Here is a 27,086-nt window from a genome sequence, read left to right as displayed (position 1 = left end):
TATAATTAAAAGATAATTTCAATATTATATTCTGAACATCTGCAGTTTTAGTTCGACTTTGAATATTTTCAAGTGAATTTTATGCTAAATTTAAGCTTTCCAACGCCTCCTTTTAAATACGTGTTTTCTCCTACAACATCAAAGTGCAGCGCCACATTTAATACGCACTACAATGACAATAGTTTAAAGCGATTTGAAGCGTGTTTTATTTTCAAAATGGAAATATGGTTTTGGGGGGGGAGGCAGAGCTTTGTGACGTCATATTTGAGGGGGGGGGTCTGACTTTTTGTGACGCCGTGTGACGAGGGGGTGGGGTCAAAAATCGTACAAAATCGCGTGACGTCAAGTATGGACAGCCCCTAAAGGGCTTAGGTGCCAGCAAAAAATGTGCACTACCTGAGCATATTGGTACGAGACAGAGAAAAGTGTAAACAAATGACGAAAGGCGCAGTGGCCACCTTCCTATCTGCTGCACCCCATGGATCGTGATGACGGCGACCGCATGCCCCGTCGACTCGCTGCAAAACACAACAGCGGGAACAATGCCCGGGCTGACCAATCACGAGCGTCAGTTGACGACGTCATCGCGCCACTCCGACCAATCGCTGGCCGTCGATTGGGAGGTCGGCGTGGCCCTCTGACCCCGTGACGTCGCGCGGCAGCAGCTGCGGTCGGTCGGTTGACTGCGAGGCGGCGGCGTCGGCGTTTTTAACGTTTTTGTTTTAATTCACACGAATATATATTCTTATAGCGTTAGGTTGTGGTGTCGGCCTTTCACCATGGGGAAGAAGCACCACAAGAAGCACAAGACGGACAAGCATGCGAGCGAAGGTGGGTTTGGCGGGCCGGGAGGGACGCTGCTGCCTAGGCCCTCATTGTCACCGCCGCGGCCTCCGCTCGTTTCGCCTCAAACTTGGCGACGATTTTCTGCGCGTTCGACCAACTAAAGAGTGGGAACCCAGCAAATAGCGTGACTCTTTGTGTCTGCGTTATATTCTACAATAGCTTCATTAAAACGACGCGGGGATGGAGCGAAGGGATCAGGGCTCGGTGTGCAGGAGGATACACGGAGCGGCTTTGCTACATTGCAAGATCGTAAGGAGATTTGTTTTCATCCAGAAGCGGATAGATGATGGCCGATGCGTTTTTAATCATGCGGGATCCGTGGATGGTATTCTGATGTGCCCCCCCCCCCCGCCGCGCACCGACGATTAGCACGGTCGGCTACGTACGGCGTGAAAAGTTCAGCATGCAGAACATAGGTTGGGGTAAAAGAGGGGGATCTTCCACCTCTTCCAAGACGTCTGGTTAGCGTGGAAGAGTAGGCCAAATACCTCCCCCAGTTGAGGCTGGAGAGCTCTCTTTAAGCAATTGCAGAGGGCTTACATGCGCGTTCCTTGTATACATGCATTGCTAGATGAGAGCCTCCCCACCACGTTCGCGGTGTGTTTATTAACTATACTTCTCCATGCAAGTCCGTGTGGGTTGGTAAATTCGGGGAGCACAGACTTGTTTACTGATGCCCTCTGGTGCCCACCGTAATGCGTGGTGCTTTACAGGTGACATTTTCGTACCTCGGAAGCAGGGCCGAGTAAAAGGTTATTTACTCTCTGGGTCTTTCGGTAAAGTCACGTGACGTATGGATTCCTGCAGTCACGAAAGCTTCAAATCAAGATTAAAAGGTTCTTGTCAGCCCGAGGCACTTGTGTTTCGTAGGCCTGCAGTGATAATTCTCTACAGTCGGTCCTGCTGCTGCCCCATGTTACTACTACCGCCGCTGACACTCGCTTGATTGAGCGAAAAACACCATTTGAAGATTTTTGTGCAAATTTAGGAATTTAAAAAAAGCTCAAAGTTCATCTCCGGTGTAAATTTCTCTCGCCTTATTAAAAAACGATTGACATTACTGCCTCGTTGTGCCCATCTTTGCTATATGAATACATTTATTCAAGAAGATATCTTGTTTAAATGTTTTTGTCATACAAACGAAAAAACATGGTCCCTTTTATCTCGTAGGCGCATTCCCGAGCAGAGGTTAAGCACGGATAATAGGGTGGATTTTCGAATTCTCTGGGCGATAGTTTATAACATCCATATAGCGCATGGGTTTTGGAACGATTTTGTGCATCGCATCAGAAGCGCGAATTACTGTACAGGTAGGCCTCAGCAAGGTAAGGTAAAAGTTAAAAGGTAAAAACAACGAGCCTACCTTTACCCTACCTTTTACCCTTACCCTATACAAATTACTCGATTACAGGGTAATTACTGGGGTACTACGACATGAAAAGGTTTATAACGGTAAATGCTAGGTAGAGCGCTTTATACATATAGAATACTCTCGATTCCAATTTTACACGCTTTCTTTGAACTCAATCTATCTGTTGTCGTTATTGTTGTCGTCGTCGCTGTCGTATCCTCAAATCTTCTAACTCAATTTTAACCCACTTTCTAATGTGGTATCGACTGCAAACTTGGTATATGTATGTCATAATGGTGATAATACTGTTATATCACTAAAAAAATACATCTTTTTAAACGATATTTTTTATATGTTATGTTTCGGCTTGGGTCTAATTGTCCACGCTCAACTGACGTTGGCTGTAATTGGCCACGGCCCCTAACGTTATGGCAAGCTTCGGGGCCACTTCCTGGAGTTGTGCAGTTCTGCCATTACTAGTACATTTAATAAAAGCGTGGTTTTTTAAAATATTACTTATTAAATGGAGGCCAAAGGACTGCGCCACGGAGCTTCTAGCGGTAAACAAGGCACCGTATTTACCGGGTAATACTTCGCGCTATCTTTACCCTACCGGGTAATTCTTCCGAGCTACCTTTACCCTACCTTTTACCTTACCCCTTGGCATATCGACACCTTTACCTTTTTACCCGGTAAAAAGTGTAATTTACCTTACCTTGTCGAGGCCTATGTACAGGTATCCTTCGATTTGCGTTCGGTTTACAATGACAAATTACGGACACACTTCGATTAATTAAATCGAATTTCCACGTTAACTAAATTTCGCACGGCACAGGCCACAAGCTCATCAAACAAGAAAACACCTGGAAGGCTGCTTAATCCATTAGCGAATTGTCAAGGTGTCCATACAGTGCAACATTAACGCCTCCACATCACCTTTACAGTCACTCCAACATGCATATCTTTTGGTGAATTCCTGAAATTATATATAATTTTTGTTTTAAATTAATTTCATTTTCAATCGTTTTAATATTTATGTTCTTTATTTTTTGTGAAAAGTGATATAGGTGTATATATTTAGGTTAGGAGTAGAGTTTGAATGACTGTCTGAAATATCCCTAACTTTTAGTATTAAATGGATGGGAAAAGCCATTCTGATTTACGAAATTTAACTTTACACGGTTTCTTTTTCTAAATCGAGGGATACCTGTACAGGCATCTTTCTGTATCCAAGACCCACCTAAACATGAGCAAGACTCATGGTGTTTCCCTGGTTAAATAACATTGTTATGTAATTGGAATTACGGTAAATAATTTCCATTTGTATTAAGACATCAAGAAAGGTGGTATTGTAGGACTTGGCATGCTTATTGTAAAGTATAGAGGTTACTTATATGGCTGTGTGGTTCTGACACCCAACCTTTAACAAGTTTACTCATTGCACAGTGAACCTGGCTATGCACAAAAGCAGGGGGGCTTTTAACTGTACTCGGTCTGGCTTCCTTCTGTCTCAGACGTTTTCAAACATTTTCAACCTGATATGCTATCTTTTTTTGCAAAAAACCATGATGGGTGATGGTTTTGCGCTAGTAACTTTTAGCATTCACTAGGTGGGGTATCTTATTATTTGTACGTTCTAGCCTGGAAACTTTAGAGGTTTCAAAATAATTACTATGGAAATAATTTTAACTACATTATCTTTTTTCGCTTCTAATTAGACAGCCCAGTTATTTGGTGAGTCATTTACTTTAGTCACATCTCTCTAATGACAATAGGACCACGAACTGCAGCATCTAAGTAAGTAACAGCAGTGGAGAGACGAACCCACCTGAGTGTGCCAACGAGGCAATTTCTGTGACCGTGTCCTTGCTGCTCATGAGTATTGTTTCTAAATTATGCGCAGCGACGGAGAGTGTCGACGTGAAGCCGTTGGATGTGAAGGTGAAGCCGTTGGATGTGAAGGTGAAGCCTTTGGAGGTGAAACCACCGGACATGAAACCACCGGACGTGAAACCAGTGGAGGTGAAGCCTGACAAGCCTGCGCTGAAGCTAGTGCTAAAGATGGGCAGCGCCGTGACAGAGGTGACCGAACCTGCCACCTACTTTGCCGAGTCGTCCGACCCCGAGGCGCGCCACCGCGAGAAGAAGAAAAAGAAGAAGAAGAAGTCTGACAAAGAGCGTGATCGCCACGAGACTGAGGAGGAGAGACGGAAACGGAAGGTGGGTGATGACAAACTCTACGACAGCCATCATTGAGGGACTTCCATAACATTTTCACGCACATCGACAAAGATCCCCCATGTAACCTACATATAGATGCTTGCTGTGATGTGTGCTACCTTGGCTGACGCAGTTTGCACGTCATAACCAATGATTGAGGTTACCGCATTCCTTTGGTTGCAAGAAAATGCTGGTACTACCAGAACTTCAATTTTTTATATTAATTTGAAATGTATGTTAGTAAATTTGCTCGGAATATTTAGAAAACACGTTAGTCCTCAATGTTTATAGATGTAAGGAATGTTATAATGAGATTATACTTTGACTTTGGCCTTAAAGAAAATACTGTGAACATCTATCAATCAGGATTGACTTAAATACTGCTTTATAAACATCATTCCTTCTGTGCTTTATGCTGCCAGGAGGAGAAACGCAAGAAACGTGAACGTGAGCGAAGTGAGAACGACCGAGACGGAGAGCAGAGCACGCCACCCAAGAGACCGTCCATCGAACCAATGCCTGAACAGACTCCCCTTCTTGGCAGGCCAAAAGAGATAGGTACTACTTTTACATATGTCTCAAACCTTTACAAACCCTTCTGCTTCCAGTGTCACTGACGAGACTGTCCTCTGTTCTGCTTTCCTGTGATCCACTAACCCAACCCCAACACATTTTATAGTTATGAATGTGATTGTCAGCATCATAAAGAAGTGCTTTTTTATGTATTCTGAATTTATTTTCTTACAGAAAATGATCAAACTCCTCTTCAGCAACTTCTTAGTCACCTTAACAGGCAGCTACAGAGGTGAGTTAATATTGAAAGATTCTATTCCCTTTTACAGTATAAGAAAACCTATAATTGTGCATATATTAATCGTGACAAAATACGACTGTAAAATTTGTAATGTGTTTTATCTTTGGAATAATTTATTTGCAGAAAGGATCCAAGTGGCTTTTTTTTGTTCCCCGTGACGGATGTCATTGCTCCGGGCTACTCTATGATCATTAAAGTTCCAATGGACTTCAGTACCATGCGGGAGAAGATTGACCACAATGAATACCAGTCTGTCACGGAGTTCAAGGCAAGTGGCTGAACTCCATTCATTATCACTTAGGAACACTGTACAATACTATTACAGATATTGTAAGTAGAAGAGCTTTGCAAGTAATTTGTAAATCTATTTTGTTTTTGCAGTCGGATTTCAAGCTGATGTGTGACAATGCCATGACCTACAACAGACCAGAGACAATCTACTATAAGGCCGCCAAGAAGCTTCTCCATACTGGTTTCAAGATGATGAGCAAGGTACTTCTACTGCTTTTAGATGAGCAGAATGTTTATGCACATTAAAAAATCTTATTTTTGGTTTATTCAGATATTCGCTTAATCTTTGTTGATATTACATGTATAATGTCAAATTGACATAATTACTAACAAAACATATTTTCTATGAAATACAAAAGACTGCTAGTAAAGGAATTGGCCAATTAATCCAACATAAGACCCCCCTGAAAAAGCCTTCAGACTGAGGCTTTTTTGGAACAAAAACAAGTTATGAGTCTTGAATACCTTTCATGCACACCATGAATTCCCTCTCCCAATTTAAATACAAACTCAAGACTCAGTCATACCTCATTGCATATGGCTAATCCCGTAACCAGTTTCATGCCACATCAACTTTTCTCAGTGAATCAATACCATTTTTCCTAACATTGTAATGCTTTATCTTTAGAATCACAAGTTACTGCCTGCGCATTTGCGCCAGATACACGTCCAGTGTGGGAGGGTAGGTTGGGGGAGGAGGGGAGGTGTGACATCAACACGAATCTGGCTCAATGCTGTGGTATGCAGGTGACATCACCAAGGTGGCAGCCAGCCCAACAGTTAGGCAGCCAGCAAAGTTTTTTGAATAAAGTATAATAATTGTATCAAGATAATTTTCATTCTTTGTACAGAAGCTGCCAGTGTGATGTAAATTTTTATGTTTTCCCCTGTGATCTACTTTTGGTATAATAAAGTGATGCTGTATTTTTACATAGGAGAAGCTTTTGAGTCTACGGACAAGCCTGGAATTTATGCAGCACATGGATGGCAGCACTCAGGCTGCCCTGCTGGGGGAAGAGACGGATGAGCAACCAGGAGGGGTCAAGGTGGTAGACAGCGACACCACGCATGCTGAAGCCACGCAGCGAAAACCTAAAAAAACAGGCAAGGAGCCAGCCCAAACGTGAGTCCATGTGTAGTGGGTACAAATGACTCACAGACGTCGTTCCTTTTCGAGGCAACACTTTTATTTGTAACACCGTAACACAAAGGGGTAACTGCCCCTTTACCAGACTACAGCGAGTTACTGCTACAAAGGGTCGATCCCTCACACGGGTCTCCGACCACGTGGTTGCCTCGTAGGAAGGAGAGCTTCAGCTTGAGACGTAGAGCTTCCCGCTTGTGGATGTTGAGTTTCCAGCTTGTAGAATGCAGCGACCTCAGTTCCTTCCATGGACCCGCCTTATATCCCTCTCCGGTCGGGGCCGCTCTGCCCTCGGCCCCGCCCACCTTCCTGAACATTCTCGTTCCCTCTCGGACCTTCTCAAGAGCTCTCACCGGACAAGTGATCACCCCCTAGTCCCCCCCACCTGGGGCCCCCTGTATGGACATTCCGGATCACGTGTCTATGGGGTCAACCAGAGTGTCATGGCCTGGGGCAACCCTGCCCCTGGGCTGACACTCACCCCCTCCCCCTCAGGGGAGCCCCCACCCACCACACGCTGTGTGTGGTGCCCGCACTATCCCAGTGCTCGCCAAGCCCCGCTAGGGCTGGAATAACACACAGCCACCCACACGGTGCTGTCCACGATGTAGGAAAATCGAACGGCACGACCCTTCTGGGCCGGCACCATACAGTCACATCCCCGATGTCACTACACATGTATGAGCGGATTTTTACGTGTAGGAATCCGTTTAAAAATAAGACAACCTAAATAACTATTTGGTGCTGTTTTGCTTAATTAAAAAGACTATCAATCCAAAGCCAAGAGGTAGTTGAGTTTACTTCTCAATTGCAGGTCCTGGCTACAGAACAAAAATTGTTGTGGCTTACCAATTTCCAACACCTCTTGTGCCCTGGGCTCGATAGACCAACATGAACCCTATCTGTGCATACAACGCATGTACATCTATGATTCTATTCATAAATGGGTTCTTACATGCACAATTATATGCATATGTCACGAGTATAAGAATGAATTTTAAGAGTTGAATTAGTGCATGGTTACATCCACATCATGCACATTATAACTTTGGGCGTTGATATGGGTTGTTCCCCTTATGTGTGTGGTCATGGTTGCAGTCCACCAGAAGTGGAACCAGAGGCAGATGCGTGCAGCTTCACAGACAGCACAGCTGGCGAGCATGTGCTGGCACTAGCAGAGCACGCAGCTGATGAGGCACAAGACAAACTGGCACGCTGCAAGCCCAACAGCAAGGCAAGCCGCACACACACATGCACTATTGCCAAACATGTATTTACAGCCCAACACACAAACACACAGGCACATACAAAGGCACTCGCATGTAAGTATATTGCACACCCATACACATAATCACATCCGCCTGTGAAATAAATTTCCATGCATTTGCATGTACATGCCCACACACATTCAAAATAACACCGATATAACAGAGATCTTCTATTAGCCTCAATGAAATGGCGGCACAAGGTTTGTTCTTGTGCACATTTTCAGACCAGAATGTTGTGTAGTGACATGGTTTTGCCAGCACCACATGGTAATATTGAGCATTTGATGCTATTAGGTCTGATACATTATGAACATGCGACATCGTAGAGCAATTGCATTGAAGCAGTAGGTGCTATTCAAATATTCGGTAGTGACCAATTATTGAGTGGTTTCACACCTCTTTATATTCTGACCATTCTCCTAGGAATTTGGACTTTTCACCACATGCTCAGCTTTCTTTGGGAAAAAAACTATTTGAGCATGGAAACACTTTTTCATATTTTGGACCTGCTTCATCCACATTGCACATTAAAATGAATGGTGAAACTTTCATATAACACTTGTTTTTAGAGCATCATACTAGTCATGAGGAATATACATGATTATAGTTGAACTAGGGACTGTATTACAGATTGATAAAAAAATATATATTGAAGGTGATTTTTTCGTCCAGTTTTACATGAAACATTTAGGGTTAATAAAAGCTTGCCTTACATTCACTCGTTTGTAAGCATTGTCATAGTATATTACTTGAGATGGTTTATTCCAGTTCAAAACTGCATTGAGTTTAGTATTCTCCTCGTGTTTAAAGTTCAATTGATTCAGTCATACACTCCACTGAGTTCTCTGAGATCTACCAATCATGCCCTACTCAGCGTAACCACACTCCAGGTTTTGAACCTTGGTTGAACGATTGGGCTTTTGGCTGCATGGCACCCAGGCTTTGGAATTCCCTTCCCTTGGAACTCCAGAACTTGTAGTCGATTGAGACTTATAAGTCCCAGTGGAGAGACCCCACCTATCTAAAAAGACGTCACTCTCTAGCCTTTCTGTCCACAATTCTCACTTATGTTGCTCCTCCATATGCATAACACTTTGAGATCCATTTTTAAGGATGCCTTATCAATCCAAGTAAATATAATTCATTTTTAACCTGCCCATCATAGTAAAAAGTAAATGCAATCTTAATGCCATCCATGTATTCTACAACTGAAAACAACTTTGCATGGTTAAAACCATTTCCTTGTGCTGAAATTTTTTGACTTAATATTACCATAAAATAGTTGCTCATACACCCTTTGGAGGATACAACAATACACATTTACTTCACGAACATGCTTGTCACTCACTTTAACATATGACACTTTAATACACAGCTTCTTAAAGTCTTCTTGCCAACTTCACAGATTGGATTTCTGCGGAAGGACGAGGAAGGCTTAACAACTCTCGCCATCGTGAACCCTGCAGATTCTGATTCTCACGGTGGGAAGCCTATCCAGCGGTATCATCTCACGTATCAAATTTGTATCGCATATCAGTATTTATGGATGAACGCATATAGCTTCAACTTACATTTGACCATGTCTGTGAAAAGTTATGGTAGTTTGACCTGATTTGATTTTTGACTCACAATTATTTACTTTTGTCAAATTTAAATGACGAATGGGCTGTTCACATTATACAGGGCATGCACTGCAGTACCGCACAATGCATGATAGTTTTTATTGAAACTTGGATGTACTGTACAGTAGCAGGCAAATGTCACCTTTATGGAAACTCTTCAGGCTTTCCATGCTTTGAATTTGACTTCCATCCTTGACTGCAGGTTTACAGGGTTAAACCTCTCTTCTCATCTTTGCAGGTTTTCACTTGATCGTGGACAGTCCTACATTAAGCACAATAAATAATTGAGATGTATATGTTCCCTTGTGTTTGCCTTAAACAAGTTGTCTTATTAACAAGTTCCTGGGGTTTTTCAGTGTTTACATTGTGATAATGTTCTTTTCTCCCATAGCAAAGATAATCATTCATCAGTTTGATGTTATTTCAATATAGAAATTACATTAATTTAGTTAGTTTACCTCCCCTTCCAGTTTAGTGGTTTTTCATGCCGAACAGTTGTGTCATTTTCCTATGTGCATTTTTATAAGCTAATTGTTTTTAACGGATTTTGCATTTTTCTTTGTGTGTTCTCGGAAAAAAGGAGAGAGCTACCCTGTGACTTTGGGGATGCTGGTTGGGAAGCTCCAGTTCGGCACCAGCTGCTTGCAAGGCTTCAAAGAGGACAAGCGAAACCGCATTACGCCAGGTGGCCTTGATATTATCACGCATACACTTATCTTACTTTTTGGAGAAAATCCATTGCTTTTGTATCTTCTCTCAATGGGAGGTACTTCTACGCTTTGTCATGTCAAGGAATATATTCAAATTTATGGTCTGCTCTACAGCTTGTGTGATTAACAAATAATAACTAGGAATGCACTGCATATTTTCTTCATCTTTGACTTTAGCCAAATACAGCTGGCATTTTGTATTTACTTACATTATCACTCTTTCAGGATCAGGATCTTGTCCTGATTATTTTTTATGTAGTTTAAAATGAAACCTCGTATCTAATTGCAAAATTTTGTTTGTGAGGATTGTTTAACTTACTGGTGAGCTAACAATAATAATTGGCACGTTAAATGCTTCGTGCACATGACCATCAATTTGTGTCGGGTGGAGGAGAGTTCTTAATGACACATTTAGTGAGATTACATGGGCTAACCCAAAATCAATTATTAATCACTAGCCTTTTGCCTCTCCTAGGATGGAAGCTGTAATATTTACGCAAACATTGAGCAGAGTATAATTGTATCTTGTGTAAATTTAATGGCAGTGAATCTTGCACGAAATAATGTCATCAAACACTACACTGCATTTCACTGTAGCGCTGTATTTAACTCCCCTTCAATTAGTTCAAAATCACTGCTTTGATACTTTATTTTATTTTGCTTTCGCTCGCTGTGGTTGTAATAAATTTGAATTCGATACAATGTCTGGAAAATCATGGAGAAATGTATATATTTTAATATAGAAGCAACAATTAGACTTACCTTTTGGTTCAAGTGCTGAAGAAATAAATAAAGACACCAAATACACTTAGTTGCTGCGTATATTTATTTATTTGATTAACTTTCAATAAAGAAACGTCAAATTTAAAGCGAATTTGCGTAAAAAAAATGTTTCTCCGCTCGACCTGGGGGAGTGTAAAAATTCACCCGCGCATGATTATTTTATTAATAATTTCCGTGGGGTGCGGCATGTGGAGTGACGTCACGCGCGTTACACACATCTGGGCTATTATTGATCAAGTTTGCAAAAAAAGCTTGTGAATCTCATTTAATTATTTTAAAAGACATAACCCAAAACACAACTATATGCTCTGTGTGTACTTGCCTAGGCTGAGTAATATTGGCATAAAGTTTAAAGGGACATCTGAAAAATGCAAACATTACAGGCATGGGACTTTCAGGCACTCCAGAAAGTGCTGCCCCATTTCTAGTCTCCCTGTGGAGTTCTTTTACCTCGATTCACATTGTGAGAATCCCATACCCCAGAGTATGTTATAACATTCAATGCGTAGTGGAAGCTACTGCGTGTTCGTCCAAATTGCTCAGCATAAAGGGGATTTAAACTGCAATGGTGTCAATCCATCATGAAGTTGGTATCTGGGATTTGAAAGGTGTTTGTGAAGTCTTTTTTCATGCAGATTTGATCTCCCACATGGATCAACACTGTGTTTGACAAGACAGTAAAATAGCATCCATTTTTCAACGGTTTTATTTAACTTGATTCCTGTGTCGTGGTCAAATATTGTAATACAAATTTCGTCTACTTCCTGTTGTCCAATCAATTCCAAGTTTTGCACACGTACTCAGATTCGGTGACAATGCATGCCTGTATCATCAATTAATCTGTTAATTTGCTACTTTAAAGCAATTTACATTTTGTATGGATGCCTTATTATTTTAAAAAATTGCGTAGGTCAAAAATGCCACGGTCCACAAACTCTCGAATCGCCTCACCCAAGAAGCAGGCGCCACGTGTCTAAGGCGCGCCAGTTCTGTGTAAACGAGTTACAGGCACCCTCACTCCACACAAACACAAGTTGTACATTGAAGATTCATTTATAAAGTAATCAATTAATTCAAGTAAGCATTGATGTGGGAGCAGGCGCCGCATCATTGACGTACTTCTCGACCATCAGTTAAACGAATTTGTGAATAAAACCGTTGTTTTTAAAAACTTTTTTTAAGGGGTTTATTATGGATCACATTTCCCTTTAATTCATTATAAATTTGTTTTATTTGTATGTATTCGGTGTGTGTGTGTTTTCGGTTTGTATATTCAGTGACGTACCTGAATTATGGGCCATTCAGCACCTTTGCGCCACAGTACGACTCTACTTTCTCAAACCTGAGCAAAGAGGAATCGGACGTCCTTTATTCAACGTATGGAGATCAGGCAGGCCTGCAGTATGCCGTCAGGTGCGTGTTTATTGGAGATATTTTACCCATGGTAACAGGAGAAATTGCATCCTCACTTGAAGCCTATACCATATAATCCATAGATATAATGGGTAAAAAATAAGCTTATTTACAAGATTTTTGATGTGCCTTAGACACTAAATTCTGGGCAATGGGTGTCTGTAGTGGTAGCACAGCAAGTAGATTTGTGATCTACGACTGCAGTGTTTGCTTGTCATGTGTGTGAATTTTCTACATGCCACTTCTGCTTCCTCCCACATCCATACCAAAAGAATTGGAATCGATTTCTCAGTTCAAGTAGGACTATGTCAGATATGTAGTCTACAGCATTTTGCAGTGGCACAAGACGTTTCATATTTCAGAAATTTAAAAAAATGTCAAACATGCTACACTTTTTACAACATGGTTGGTTAAAATGTTCAAACATGTTAATATTATAATGTAACCTTTTCTTCAAAGCATGAAAGATTTGTACAAAATTTATTTCACTTTTGGGATACAAAAACATGCAAACATTTGCAATAACAGAATGAAAACCATAACGTTTACAAGTGAGTAATACAACTTTTCTGAAGAACATGTTTAACTAGGTTGCAGCCCCCTGTGTGTGAAAAAACTTAATATTTGTATTAGAATATTTGGCTCAAGCAATTTAAGGGGTGAATAGTACAGAGATTCCTGCACCACTAACTAGACCTTTACACGTGTACAATTGTTGCAGACATACAAGATGTTGCCTTAAATGTTATCTAGAAGTTGAAGCTGCTTGCATGTCTGTGAGGACGAGGACCCTTATTAGCCCTGAACCAGCACCACTAAGATCATGAGACCTAAATGCATGTGTTTGTCTATGATAAATAATTTTCTTGGGTAATGAATTACAGTGATGACTAACTATACACATTGGTGATAATTGCTAATTGCGGACAACAGGCTTCCTCAGACAACGCAGTGTAGTGCTGCTCTGACCTCAGCACATAATACAATTTTTCTAACAATTCTTGTAGGTTGATAGTAGGATTACACTGTGTTTGTGTCTGCAGTATTCAAGATTACATCAGAGACTGTGGGGATTATACTGTGCACATGGTGGACAACCTTCTGGACATTCTTTCCCATGGAGAGCATGGCAAGACCCTCAAACAGCAAAAAGAGGTTTGATGATTTGTTAAAGTACTATTCAAACTATGTCAAGTTCAATCAGTTTGTCTATACAGACAGTTCTCAAGTTAGGTGTGGTTCGACTTGCGTCGATCTACACTTATGGAAGGTTGCCAATTGCCACCCAGCCATCAAATTCACCATGGAGGTGGAAAAGGATGGCAAGTTACCATTCTTGGATGTTTTGATCGAAAAGAAACCAGATGGCTCAATGGGACACTGTCTACAGGAAAGCCACCTATACGGATGCCTACCTAAAACCTGACTCCCACCACCATCCAGCCCCCCTCATCAAACTCTACACCATAGAGCTCGTTGTATTTCCGACCATCACACCTAGCCAGTGAACTGGAGCACGATATTCAGACTACACAATCCGTAAAGCTATCACCCCAACCGTTGAGAATGAACCATCTGAGGACCCAATCAAAACCATCACCTTGCCATACATAGCAGGGGTTACGAAAAATATTTCCAAAATCATGAGCAAACGCAAGATCCTGACTCGATTCAACACAGTACATAAAATTCGTGATCTGATCCCATCTGTGAAGGATGTGATCCCTGACATGCAATACCCCAGTGTTTACAAACTAAGCTGTGTCTGCGGCAGTAGATACATTGGGGAAACTAAGCAACATGTCTCGGACCGTGTTCATGAACATAAGGCAGGTCTGAAACACGGTAGGACCTATACCTCGGCCGTGGCTGATCGTTGTTTTGACGCTTTGGGCTCACACGAAATAGATTTTTCCAAGACGAAGGTACTCTGCAAACCCACTGGCTATCAACAAAGATTTCTTCATGAAGCCATCCAGATATATAAACACAGACACAATTTCAACCGAGAAGATGGCTACAAACTGAGCAATCATTGGAAGGAAGTTATTAACCAGTTTAAGTCATTACTGGCTGTGATATTTACATCCTACCTGCTGATGTTAGCAGCTATTTCTGACTAGTAACATTACCAGGTTAAATGTCTTTACATTAACAGGCTAAATGTATCACTAACACAGCCACCGTTGCGGTGGTTCACTTACATTGACATGCTGATCTCTCACAATACAATGGCCACCTCCACAGCTTCGATGGTGCCCGGTTTTCTTATATTGAGATGCTAATATTACATTAACAATTTGACATGCTAATCTCTCACAATATAATGGCCACCTCCACAGCTTCGTAGTCGTGGAGGTATATCAGCTCTCGATCTTACATTTACACGCAAATTCCATCTCTAGCCCCGCCCACTTGCCCTTTGGCTACACCCATCTCAAACCTATATAACATCCTGCTTCAGCAGCGCTCCTGCTATATGTTTTCCTGCTTCAGCAGCGCTCCCGCTATATGTTTTCCTGCTTCAGCAGCGCTCCTGCTATATGTTTTCCTGCTTCAGCAGCGCTCCCGCTATATGTTTTCCTGCTTCAGCAGCGCTCCCGCTATATGTTTTCCTGCTTCAGCAGCGCTCCTGCTATATGTTTTCCTGCCTCAGCAGCTTTCCCGCTATATTTTTTCACCTCATGACGATTGCTTGTGTTGCGATCGAAACATGATATTTATATAATTTTTATTATTTTTATTCTATCTACGTGGCTTTACCGAAAGACCCAAAGAATACTTGGAGTAAATGTCATCTGATCATGCCGCTTTCCTGGTTTTAGCGGCTGATAAGGTCGCCTCAATTTAATCTCCTATGTATGGGGATGAAAGCTGGGATTCAGCTGGTGAGAAACTTTACGTCAAATAGCTTGTTGATGCCACCTTTGGTGTTATTGATCTTGTCTTAAATTTCAGCAGTGAATTTTGGCCACATTGATCTATGTAAATTATATTGATCCCTTGGCTTTGACAATAACAATGGAACTAATATACCAATGTGCATCACAGCTAGGCGATGCTGGCTGTGCTGCAGGATTTTTTGGGGTTAGTTACAGGGACTGGGTTTTTGTTTGTGGACGTAAAAGAGACATTGATGAAATGTTCTCCTGCATAGTTGTTTGTAGCGTAGCCCCACCTAAGAGTGGTAGCTGTTAAAGTTACCCATCTGGATGGCAGGGTGCATCATCTTTGGCAGTCCTGGAGGTGGCCACTTTATAAGCGGTGGCTTATATACATTGGTAAGAGTAATTTTCCAATTTGTATTTCAGCTTTTGAGATTCTGTGGATGTCAGCTTCCTCGAACACATTGAAGTCTTGACGCTTTGGATGATGTACGGCCAGGATGAGTTTGAAGCTGTGCATGTAGTAGTAGTTGGTGGTGTTTTTGATTGCATCCATGCAGGGCAAGTACGTCACTGATCAGATCTTGAAGTGTTCTGAGAGATATATGTATTTTGCGCACAATATTCCTTCGATGTTCAGTTGTTAGACTTATAAGCTTGGGCCAATGCTCCAGGTGAAATGGCCCTGAGAAGGGCTTTTTCTTGTAAATGATTTTGTCGAGTTGATGACAGTATTTCGAGTTTGAAAAACACTTGACAGGTGGACCATGTGCAAGTTGTCATCTCCCACCCATCATATGATAGAAAATATAGGATTCATAGAAAAGTGTCATGTATATACATCAGTATCCTCTGTGCCTGTAGTCTTTGAATTCAAAATAATCTCTTTAACCAAATGTCCAATTACATACAGGTCTGCTTAACATTTTGGGTTTTGTAAATGAGTGAAGTTATCAGTAATCTTTTTGTACCCGTATAATTCATTAAGTGTGTAGTCAGTCCAACTGAGTCGCAGACGTTATCTTAGGAGCAACACTATTTATTTACACAACGGTACGTAACATTACACAATCTACACTCGGGTCTTGAATGCCCATCTAACCACGCTACGGCAGAACTTGACACATTTCGCTATCCCGGTCCGGACCACAAGCTGGGTCCCGGACGGCGTGACTAGAGGCTGCTTCTCCCCGACGTGGATCTTCGTAACACCAGCACACGAAGAACCCCGAGCTCTTCACGGGGCCCTCGTTATATGCCCCCGGGCTGGGGCTGGCTCCACCCTTCACCCCGTCCACCTTCCAGGTCTCTCGAGCTCTTTCTCGAAGGTTCCCGAGAGCTCTTTTGGACCACGTGACCGCCCCGCGTCCCCCGTGCCCCGGTGGCCTCCCTCCAATATCCGGTCACGTGTCAGCAGGTCAACCACTGTATCATGCCCTAACGTAACCCTGGCTGGCTGACGCTCCCTCTCGCTCCCTCACCGGGAGCCCGCACCGCACACTGCTCGCGGTGCCTCCATGCTAGCCAGCGCTCACCCAGCCTCGCCAGGGCTGGTACTACACCCCGTAACCCAGGCTGCCCATAATGACAACACATCTGCCGTGGCTTCATAAGCTCCGGCACCATACAGTGACAACCACAGTCACTACAAGTGCATAAAGTGAGTACCAATTTTTGCACGTCAACAGTTAGGTAATGGTGAGACTGGCCCACCATAGAAATGTGTAATTTCCTTCACTGGCCCAAGGCTGTCACAGGCACAGCCACATGCTCTTTTAATCATGATGCTACAATTGACTTATGTACACAATGTCATATACCTCTGTTTTAGGCTATGGCAGATGCAGAGAAGAGTGGAAAAGAAAATGGTGCTGATGTTACTAATGTATGTATACAATTCACTGCATTGTTGCATTTTATATGTACATAAATTAGCTTTGTTGTGCTATGTTGTATTTATACTTTTAAGGAAAACGATTAAGATTCATACTGGTGTGAAGTAAACTTGTTTATTGAAAAAGGCCTTGCAAGGGTGAATTTAAGTCTTGTCTTTGTCTGTTATGTGTGCAGAAAAATGGTATCTCTGTCAGTAAACCTGACCAAAATTCTGATTCTGCGGAAGCTTCAGGTTCTCCAGAATTACCAGGTATGTAACAGCTGTTACATCTGCTCATTGACACTCAAATCAACAATGCACTTTGTGTGGTAAGACGCACCGTAAAATATTTGCCGCTGCAGTGGCTGCCTGTACTCATTATTATCTCGCCATCGAACATCCACTAGGATGCTGCAATATGTAGGAAGTGTAAGAAGATATCCCTCTATATATTACCTCCGATTAATATGGTTGGCAATGTACATGGTACAAGAGAAGTTCAAACATACATAAAATCCCAACCACCTTACGGTTTGAAATCTTGACATCCATTTTGGTCACATGCCTTGAATCTTTTGTCAACCGAAAAGGACCTCGCTGCCCAATGGCATGAGATGTGGAGAAATTGCAGTGTCCAGAACCACTCGCACATCACTCACCACTGATGTTTGCCACAGTCTGGAATCAAACTCAAGTTCTCAGGTTACAAGGGCAGTTTCCTAACAACTGCTGCACCCCTCCACCCTGCTGCATTCTTCCACTGTTGATAACTTAAACACTCACTATTTCTAGTAATACTATTGAGGTATTTTTCAGCTCAGATATTTGTATTTAAAAAGCATAAAAATAAAGAAACATTAACCATATCTCTCCAAGCATGCAAAGGTTTGGCTCTGCAAAATTATTCGCCTTTATTGTTCAGAATTTAAAAAGTAGAGAAACTAATTTAGTTTTTTTGAAGTATAATTGAGTGTATGCGTTGTTTGCCGATGGTGAGAAATGATTTCTTCATTGTTGCAAGCAGAGGAATCAACACAGCCAGTCAACGAGAACGAGTCGCAGATGTTCCAGCGAAGACTGAATGAGACGGGGCAGCTCCTGAAAGACCTGCAGGATGCCCAGACGCTGCGTCTGAGTGCTCGGCCTCCTCCAAACCTCAGTAACTTGCTCGGCCCTTCCCCAGCTGAGGTGCAACTAGGTGAGAAGCCTCTAGAAACACATTCAGGGAGTAGGGCATTGCTTTTTCATCTGGAGTTCACTGCATAACTGATGTAGTTGAGTATAAAAAATAATTCATTCATTTAACATAAAAGTACACACTTAGATGTGTCGTGAGCAGCATAAAAAGTTAATAACAAAGGTTTTTGGGTTAGATCGCGTTATTATGAATGTGTCACACCCCTCCACCACCCGACACGGCCAATCAGTAAAAAATGTGTCACGTTAACAAAATGCCAATTAGTTACTTCTTCAGCCCACTGGTATGTTTGAAGAGTGAATCCACAACATTTAGAATTTGAGTGACGTTTCGCTTCTAATTACATCCAGCATCTTCGGGCGATTTGCCTGCATAGTGAAGCCATCCACCTGGTTCTGGTCTTAAATAGTGCAGGATGACATCATCATTGTTGAACCCCATCAGGTTTTGAGATCAGAGGCGGAGGTGGGGGGGTATTGTAAGTATATAATAGATTAGTAATCAGTTAATTAATATGATTCCTCTATAAGGAATTGTAATATGTATTGTGTATTACTTAATAATACACTTCCAGGCTGCGCTAAGTCTAGTTATCAGAGCGGTTAAAATTATTTGTTTTTTTCTCAATTTCGATGGGTTCTCTCATTAGTCTTGGCCAGTAATAATTCGTTTTGCATAACACTTCAACATTAGCAAAATCAATTGAGTGTCCTTGTTGGAAAGCATGTTCTGCCACTGCTGACAGTTTTGTTTTAGATAATTTAATGTTCCTTTGGTGTTCTTTTAGTCTTACGCTAATGTTACGTCCCGTCTGTCCAATATAGCATTTACCACATAAGCAATTGATCCGATATATGCGCCTTCTGTTGATAACTTCGATAATTAATCTTTAGTACAAGATGCTAGTTTTTTTATTTTGTGTACCGTACCAATTCTTACTTTAATGTTTTGCTTTTTCAAAACACGGGCTAATTTGTCAGTTACTCCTGAGATATATGGTATTTTAATTGGTTTGATAATCTGATCAATTTCAGCAGTATTGTTGTTAAGTCTTGGTTTGGCATTCAATGCTCTGTTAATTTGAGCATTATTGTAGCCATTCAGTCGTAGTGCTTCTTTAACATATTTAATCTCCAGACTTTCACCATCTGACACTGTGTTTGCCCGATGTATGAGCGTCTTAATGAGAGAGGATTTCTGTGCTGGGTGATGATGCAAATCTGCATTCAGATAGGCATCAGTGTGTGTTCCCTTTTCGGTAGACGCTGTGTGTTTATCATTTCGTCCAAGCCACGCCCCCTTTCCAAAACCTTTGAGCTGGTTCCCGGAGCTTTTCGACTGACTCCGCCTTTCACCTTTACCCCAGATATGCCCCCCTTATAATAAGGCATTATGTAATGCAGCCATGACCGTAATTACCACTCCAGGCCGACAGGTGTCACCCTGTCATTACACCTGGATGGAGTGGTGTATTTTAATGCACATCTATTTTGATTGCTTTAATTGTCATCGCTGGTATAAGTAAATGTAAAAAACATACAGATATCAATGTATGTATTTGACACGTTACACACCACCATTGCGACAGATGTATTGAGATCACATTGACATGTAACAGTAATTGCCGAGGTGGAATCGGTGGTATCGGTGGTAAGACATCTTCCACATAACGAGGCAGAGAAGACTAGACATGAGGTTGCCAAAATAATTGAGAATAGCAAAATACCAAATATTAATATTAGCTTTGGTGAAGCAAAAGAGAGCTTAGATGAAATACAGAAATTCAAATTCTGGCAGCTGATGAAGGCCGCACTACTGTCAGAGGATACTGATGTATATACATGACACTTTTCTATGAATCCTATATTTTCTATCATATGATGGGTGGGAGATGACAACTTGCACATGGTCCACCTGTCAAGTGTTTTTCAAACTCGAAATACTGTCATCAACTCGACAAAATCATTTACAAGAAAAAGCCCTTCTCAGGGCCATTTCACCTGGAGCATTGGCCCAAGCTTATAAGTCTAACAACTGAACATCGAAGGAATATTGTCCCGATCAGATTATGATAAGAAAATGAAATATTTACTGGAGGAAGATACCTATATTATAATTAAATGAGATAAAACCAATACTTTATAATGCAAGACTCCTGCAATCATTGCAATTTAATTATTCCCCAAGACTGAACAAAACCAAATTAAGCCACGGGCCTCAACACCACCAAGATTGTATGGGCTACCAAAAATTAATAAAATCGATATCCCATTACGACCCATAGTAAGTAGAATAGGCTCTGCCACATATAAATTAGCAAAATATGTAACTAAACAAATACAGCCCTATATCGGTAGGACATCTTCATTTATAAGAAACTAGCGGGAAGTACCCGGCGTTGCGCGGGTCTTAAAAATATTTCAAAACTCCTCTTAAAAATCTAACAGCAGTGCGTACTGACTGTGGTGGTACCTGCTATGATTACAGGAGTGAATACCGACTGTGGTGGTACCTGCTATCACTACAATAGTACATGATGACTCTATAGCAGTATTTATCGACTCTACGGCACAAAGTACTCACCTGACAGAGTGGCGTGGTGAGGCCTAGTCCCGTGCAGAGCCTCCGGCCTCGCCTAGATTGTCCAGCCGGCCGAGGTGGCACCTTGGCAGGCTGACCCCCCCCCCCCCCAGCCACGATCTCCCCGGCCACTCTGCAGTAATATCTACGGCCTATAATAGTAGCATCTAGCGACTATATAGTAGTAATAACTGCACGCATCAGGTTGGGGGGACATCACACAGTGAAGAATTAACGTCAGCATTTAGTGTATTTTTATAGCATTTTTAACGCGAAATGAAAATGTCCCCCTCACTCCCACCGAAGGCGTGCGACTTTGCATGGGCCAACCCCCCCACCAAAGGCGCATGAGTCGGTATGGTCCTGCATGTGTCATAAATAAATGAATGATAAGTGCACAAAAACCGCACTAAATCGCTAATTAAACTAATTTAAAGTTGACGGATGTGAAAAAGAAATAGTGCTTGCTCACGGCGGGGCTTTTGGTGTGGTACCTGGCTATTTTAATCCCATTCACTCCCACCGAAGGCGTGCGACTTGGCATGGGCCGTCCCCCCCACCAAAGGCACGTGAGATGGTATGGTCGTGCACGTGTCATAAATAAATAAATAAAATGGAAGCGCACTGAAATAGCACTAGATCGCTAATTAAACTAATTAAAAGTTGACGGATGTGAAAAAGGACTAGCGCTTGCTCACCGCGGGGCTTACGGCGTAGGTACCTGGCTATTCACCTGGCTATTTCTTTTTTACCTAAACCCTACCGTTGGAGAGCCAAGCGCGCGACCACACAAACCCCGCCACAAACAAACCCCGCCACAAACCCACACACAACTTTTGACTTTTTTATATATATAGATTCAGAACATCTTGTGAATATGATTAAAGATATTAAATTTAACCCTAATGATAATATGTGATAGCTATAGACTCAGCACAGCCTATTAACACATTGCAATTCCTTACAGGTGAGTCACATGCGAAGGGGCTGATTACTGATCTATTACATCACCCCACCTCCGCCTCTCACCTCGAATCCTGATGGAGTTTGATGACGTCATCATGCACTATTTAAGACCCGGAAGCAGGTGGATGGCTTCACTCTTCTGGCAAATCGCCCGAAGATGCTTGATGTAATTTTCAGCAAAACGTCGTACTCAAATTGTAAATGTTGTGGATCCACTCTTCAACACACCGGTGGGCTAAAGTAGTGAACTATTTGTCTTTTGTCAGCGTGTCACATTTTTTACTAATTAGCCGTGTCGGGTGGTGGAGGGTTGCGACACATTTATAAATAACGTGATCTAACCCAAAACCATTATTATGAACGGTAGGTTTTACCCTTTCTGGAAATAAAACACATGTCAAGATGTTCAAACACCAAACAGAATCCTTTTTCAAGAAATCCTGTCTGCATTAACCACATGTACTTGCTCTGATAATATATGCATTGTCTTTGAAATTAATTGGTCCACACCAGAGACAGCTTTTTTTTTAGCCTAATCTCAAAGTTTTCGACCAGAGAATGCCAAAAGGCGAACAGCACAAAGACAGTTTCAAAGACAATGCATATGTAGTGAGTCCAACTGAGTCGCAGACGTTGGCTTGGGAGCAACACTATTTATTACATCACCTCAACACAACATAATGTAACCTACACTTGGGTGTTGAACGCCCATCTAACCACTCTACGGCAGAACTAGACACGGTCCCGTCATCCCGGTCCGGACCACGAGCTGGGTCCCGGACCGCGTGGCGAGAGGCTTCTTCAACCTGACGTGGATCTTCTTCACCAGCAACCCGAAGAACCGCGAGCCCCTCACGGGGTCCCCGTTATATCAGCCTGGGCTGGGGCTGGCTCCGCCCCTCGCCCCGCCCACTTTCTAGATCTCTCGAGCTCTTTCCCGAAGGCTTCCGAGAGCTCCTTTATACCACGTGACAGCCCAGTGGCCCTCGTCCACCGGTGCCCCCCCACTCCAATATCACGTGTTGGCAGGTCAACCAGCGTATCATGCCCCAACATAACCCTGGCTGGCTGACGCTCTCTCTCGCTCCCTCACCAGGAGCCCGCACCGCACACTGTACGTGGTGCTTCTGCACTTACCAGCGCTCATCCAAGCCCCGCTAGGGCTGGTACTATGCCCAGTAACCGGGCTGCACATGACAAAATATCCGCCGTAGCCTCGCAAGCCCGGCACCACACAGTGACATTCACAGTCACTACACATATATTATCAGAGCATGTTTTTTGTTTGCATGTTCACCACAAGTACATGTTGTCAATACAGACAGGATTCCTTGAAAAATTATTCTGTTTGGTGTTTTAACATCTTGACACCTATTTTAGTGGCAGAAAGGAGAAAACCTACTTATATTTTTATACTGGAAAAAAGGTCCCATCCATATAGCACATTAGCATCTCTACCAAGAGCACCTAAATGAAAATAAATATGAAGAACATAGGTTTCCACCATTAGCAAAGATATTTGTTCCATAAATTACGCATGTTCCTTTCAGCCGGCAAGGTGACTAATGGACTGAAGGTGCTGACAAGCTGCGTCGCCCCCGGGGACATGGTGAGCACAGCGGGTCTGCACAAGGCGATGGGAATTGCCGTGTGTCCCGTCGAGACCACGACGTCTCCAAAGCTTCCACCAGCACAGACGCAGATCAAACAGATGCAACAGCAGGCACAAGTGGCAACGCCCGATACGCAATTTCCTTCTCCAAGCCATGGTAAGTATTATTTTAAGGCACGCTGTAGTGTGCTAATGCTCATCTCAGGATACTGAGACACCAGTGCTAAAGTTATGGGTTATAAAACATGGATAATCACTCGTATATCAGGCAAAAACAGCATCAGATGATGAAAATCTGAGGAGTGAGATTAAGTGTCAAGTTCTACAATTGAGTGGGCTACAATAATGCATAAGTTAACACAGAATTGAGTGTTAAAAGACAAAAGAAAATACGTTAGAATGGACAATTGCAATCAAAGCAATGTAACTCCCGTTCACTGTGGGAGTCACTGATGAAATGGCTAGAATTTTGGAAAAACAAGGTCTGAGTGAGATTAGACAGGGTACACAAAATACAACTGTTAACTGCCACCGACGATGTGCCACCCAATTACTTAAACGTTTGGAAAATGTTATGTTGGTTTGAAGCTTTCGTGACTGCAGGAATGCATAGTCTTTGGTTCTTTTGGTAAAGTCACGTAGATAGACAAAATAATAGATCATGACGTTTCGATCGCTTGCATTGCGATAGAAACGTCATGATCTATTATTTTGTCTACCTACGTGACTTTACCGAAAGGACCAAAGAGTGTTATGTTGACTCGACATGATGAAAGATTATGACAATAAAAGAACACCAGAGGAGGATTGAATACAAACACAATTGTCGGCAGTTTCGAAACATACCTGCCAACAAGGATATTCAATGTATTCTGATTATGATATTCGTTGCAAAACTAAATTATTTTGGCCAAGACTAATTAGAGAATTTATTTAAATTGAGAGATAGAAAAATGTCAACTGACCTAACAGCTATGGGCTGTTTGGAAACACATTATTAAGTAATCACATTGCAAATTACAGTAATCTCACTATACGCAAGGGATGTATTTCTGGGACATGCTCCTAAAATCAAAATCACTTTAAGCAAACTCCATAGACATAATGTTTAAATCAGCGGTTGCATTCCTTGTCGCCATTTATTGAAACAATGCGTGACTAAATATGAAGCTTACAAATATGCATCCAATTATAAGTTAGCATATATTTTCGCTTGTAATAAATAAAGATTATTCGATAAACAAATTTTCAGAGGTGGTTTAAAAGCTTGCTGATGGAGGCCTTTTGGGGTGAGCAATGGAGTTATGCTGACGAGAGACAAGTGATCCTGCCTCTTCACCTGACGAGATAAAGCTGGAGCCACGGGAATGTTCACTAGAGGAAGCTGGCTCTCTTCTGGGCTCTTCTCCAGACCTTCTGGCTTGATGCAGAACATTAAAAAAATCTGTCCAAAAACAGTTGGATAACATTGTTCGGCTTCTGCTGGTACAGGAGGGTAGGGATTTCCCTCCACGTTCTATGCTACGAGCTGTAACAGGACTAAATGAATCTGAGCATAATGAATTATAACTTATGTCATTTTCAGTCGCTTATATATGGAGGAATTTGGCGTAGCTTTACGCAAACATGTTTTTAGAGGTGTGTTCTTGCCCAAATCAGGAATACTGGAACGGGAGTTGTCAGAAACGATTTTTTTTGCAGCAAAACGATCCATGTGTGTGATCAAGCAGTAATTTATATATTTTAAACTTTGTTCCCACTGTACGTAGCCAACCGTGCTAATCAGAGTTGTGGGGAAGGACAGCAAAATAAACACAAAAAGCTATTTTAAAGAAATTCGTTTTCAAAATCGAGCAGAGGTGTTTTTTTTAATCAGTATGGTGGTTCCTGTCACGATTTAGGATATATTTCACATGGACTTGATGTAATGTATCAATTTTGCTTTCCTAGCAGCTGATTGGCTGGCATGGCAGTTGTGATGATGTCATAACTAGATATCACCCACTGATACTCCTTGTGTTTCACTAGGCAATGTTGGTTCTGATGCAAATTTGTAATTAGGCCCCTGGTCAACAATGACTGAATGGAAAAAAAACATGCACAAACTTGTTTTTATTAATGTAATTGGAGTGCAAAAATGCAGCCTACAATGGTTTAAAATAGTTTTATGTTTTTCTATACACGAGTTTTATTGCATGTGAAATTGTTACAGATGCTTTCATATTTTAAGGCTACAAAACAATAAGCCATATTGTAATTGTACCTGGAGACAAAAATGAAACCACCAGAATGCTCAAGTTGCCATGTTCACTTGAATATTCACACTAACAACGATTTTCCTCTATTCACACGTGCACATGTGGGATTTTGTATTTGTAGAGTCACCAGAAGAAGCGAACCCAGAGGACCCAGCCGACGAGGAGAGGGAGAATGATGAGAGCATGCAAACAGATGAACTCAACACCACTTCGTCCTCAATTGAGGGAGCGAGTGACACAGCTAGCACATAAATATGAACATCAGCGCACAAGAATGTCCACTTAAAACAGCTTGTTATGGTGTTTGTCTGTTTTACGTGCTAATTTTTCAAAGTCTATAAAGTTAAAACAAAATTTCGAATGCAATATACTATTAAATATATATTTAGGTCCACACGCTTTTATATACCAATTGTCAAGCAGATTGTAAAATAATACAACTTGTAAGAATCTTTCAATTAAAATGACTTTTTTTATTGTATTGCAAACATTTGTTAGAATTTTATATGCATTGCATTTGTGGTTGTACAAAATACAAGGATAATTTATTCTTGCATTGATGTTAGGTTGGGCACTGTTTTGGGCTGTCTGGCATTTGAATACACCAACATTTCCTCGTGTAACATGAAATTACACCACCCTTGTTTTAGGTGTGAGCAATGTGGTTGCCGTAGTCGTTTTGTTTAAAAAAAAATGTTCTTTGTTACGTAAAGCAATTATTTATGGTTTGGTACCTTCCCTTCATCTCTAACTGATGTGCATATGTATTAGTTAAACGCATAAATGCAAATATCTTGAAGGTGTAAGACCTATATGATATTGTGCTTTGCCTTTGTTTCCATATGAAATTCGCCATCAGCCATCATCAATCCACTGCCGATTGAAAGCCTCCCTAAATCTTATTTGCGATGTAAAAATCCACCTACCGCTAAAGCAGCTGATTTAATTGATCCATCCTGGTGAATGCCCTCTTGGACACGTTCCATTCTTTAACATTCTTCTAGAAGCACATTGGTATGGAAGAGGGGTGCAGGGATGTCCTGGAGAGAGTTGGCAGTTAAACAGACTTGGTTCCGGCTGGGGAATGTGACTGGAGGTATAAAAGGATGAGACGAAGGGGAGTTGTGGGCTTCAGATTCTAGTAGGCTCGGATGCGAAGCATGTGTTGTGAGGAAGATAACGCATGGCTAAGTCGTTACGTGGCAGGGTCGTGCCAAACAATTTTTAATAAACTTTTTTGTGATCAACA

At 41.8% G+C, this 27,086-nt stretch overlaps 1 protein-coding gene across 2 annotated transcripts; it reads left to right on the top strand.

The window, feature by feature from the left end:
- The first annotated feature begins 655 nt into the window (after window positions 1-655).
- LOC133350805 (bromodomain-containing protein 7-like) lies at window positions 656-27,086 on the top strand. Of its 2 annotated transcripts, none has more exons than XM_061565550.1 (17): window positions 656-831; window positions 4,101-4,417; window positions 4,840-4,975; window positions 5,165-5,222; window positions 5,355-5,499; window positions 5,613-5,723; window positions 6,458-6,645; window positions 7,765-7,900; window positions 9,340-9,415; window positions 10,137-10,241; window positions 12,327-12,462; window positions 13,506-13,617; window positions 17,179-17,232; window positions 17,418-17,493; window positions 18,248-18,421; window positions 23,518-23,736; window positions 25,959-27,086. In XM_061565550.1, exons 1-17 carry the CDS (start codon window positions 780-782, stop codon window positions 26,087-26,089), a joined length of 2,226 nt encoding a protein of 741 aa, XP_061421534.1. In that variant the 5' UTR covers window positions 656-779; the 3' UTR covers window positions 26,090-27,086. The 2 variants fall into 2 exon arrangements, with proteins under 2 accessions (XP_061421534.1, XP_061421533.1); XM_061565549.1 differs by having other exon boundaries at window positions 18,245-18,421.

The sequence above is a fragment of the Lethenteron reissneri genome, chromosome 35, assembly GCF_015708825.2.
Source record: "Lethenteron reissneri isolate LAM-NWPU_2019-01 chromosome 35, ASM1570882v1, whole genome shotgun sequence".
Lineage (NCBI taxonomy): Eukaryota > Metazoa > Chordata > Hyperoartia > Petromyzontiformes > Petromyzontidae > Lethenteron > Lethenteron reissneri.
This window is presented reverse-complemented; position numbering and strand designations above follow the sequence as displayed.

Excerpts from the sequence above, each read along its gene's own strand:
- LOC133350805 (XM_061565549.1), top strand. The coding sequence starts at position 780 with ATGGGGAAGAAGCACCACAAGAAGCACAAGACGGACAAGCATGCGAGC. Across the intron at positions 6,646-7,764 it reads GGCAAGGAGCCAGCCCAAAC|TCCACCAGAAGTGGAACCAG; the intron begins GTGAGTCCATGT and ends TCATGGTTGCAG. Across the intron at positions 17,233-17,417 it reads ATGGTGCTGATGTTACTAAT|AAAAATGGTATCTCTGTCAG; the intron begins GTATGTATACAA and ends TTATGTGTGCAG.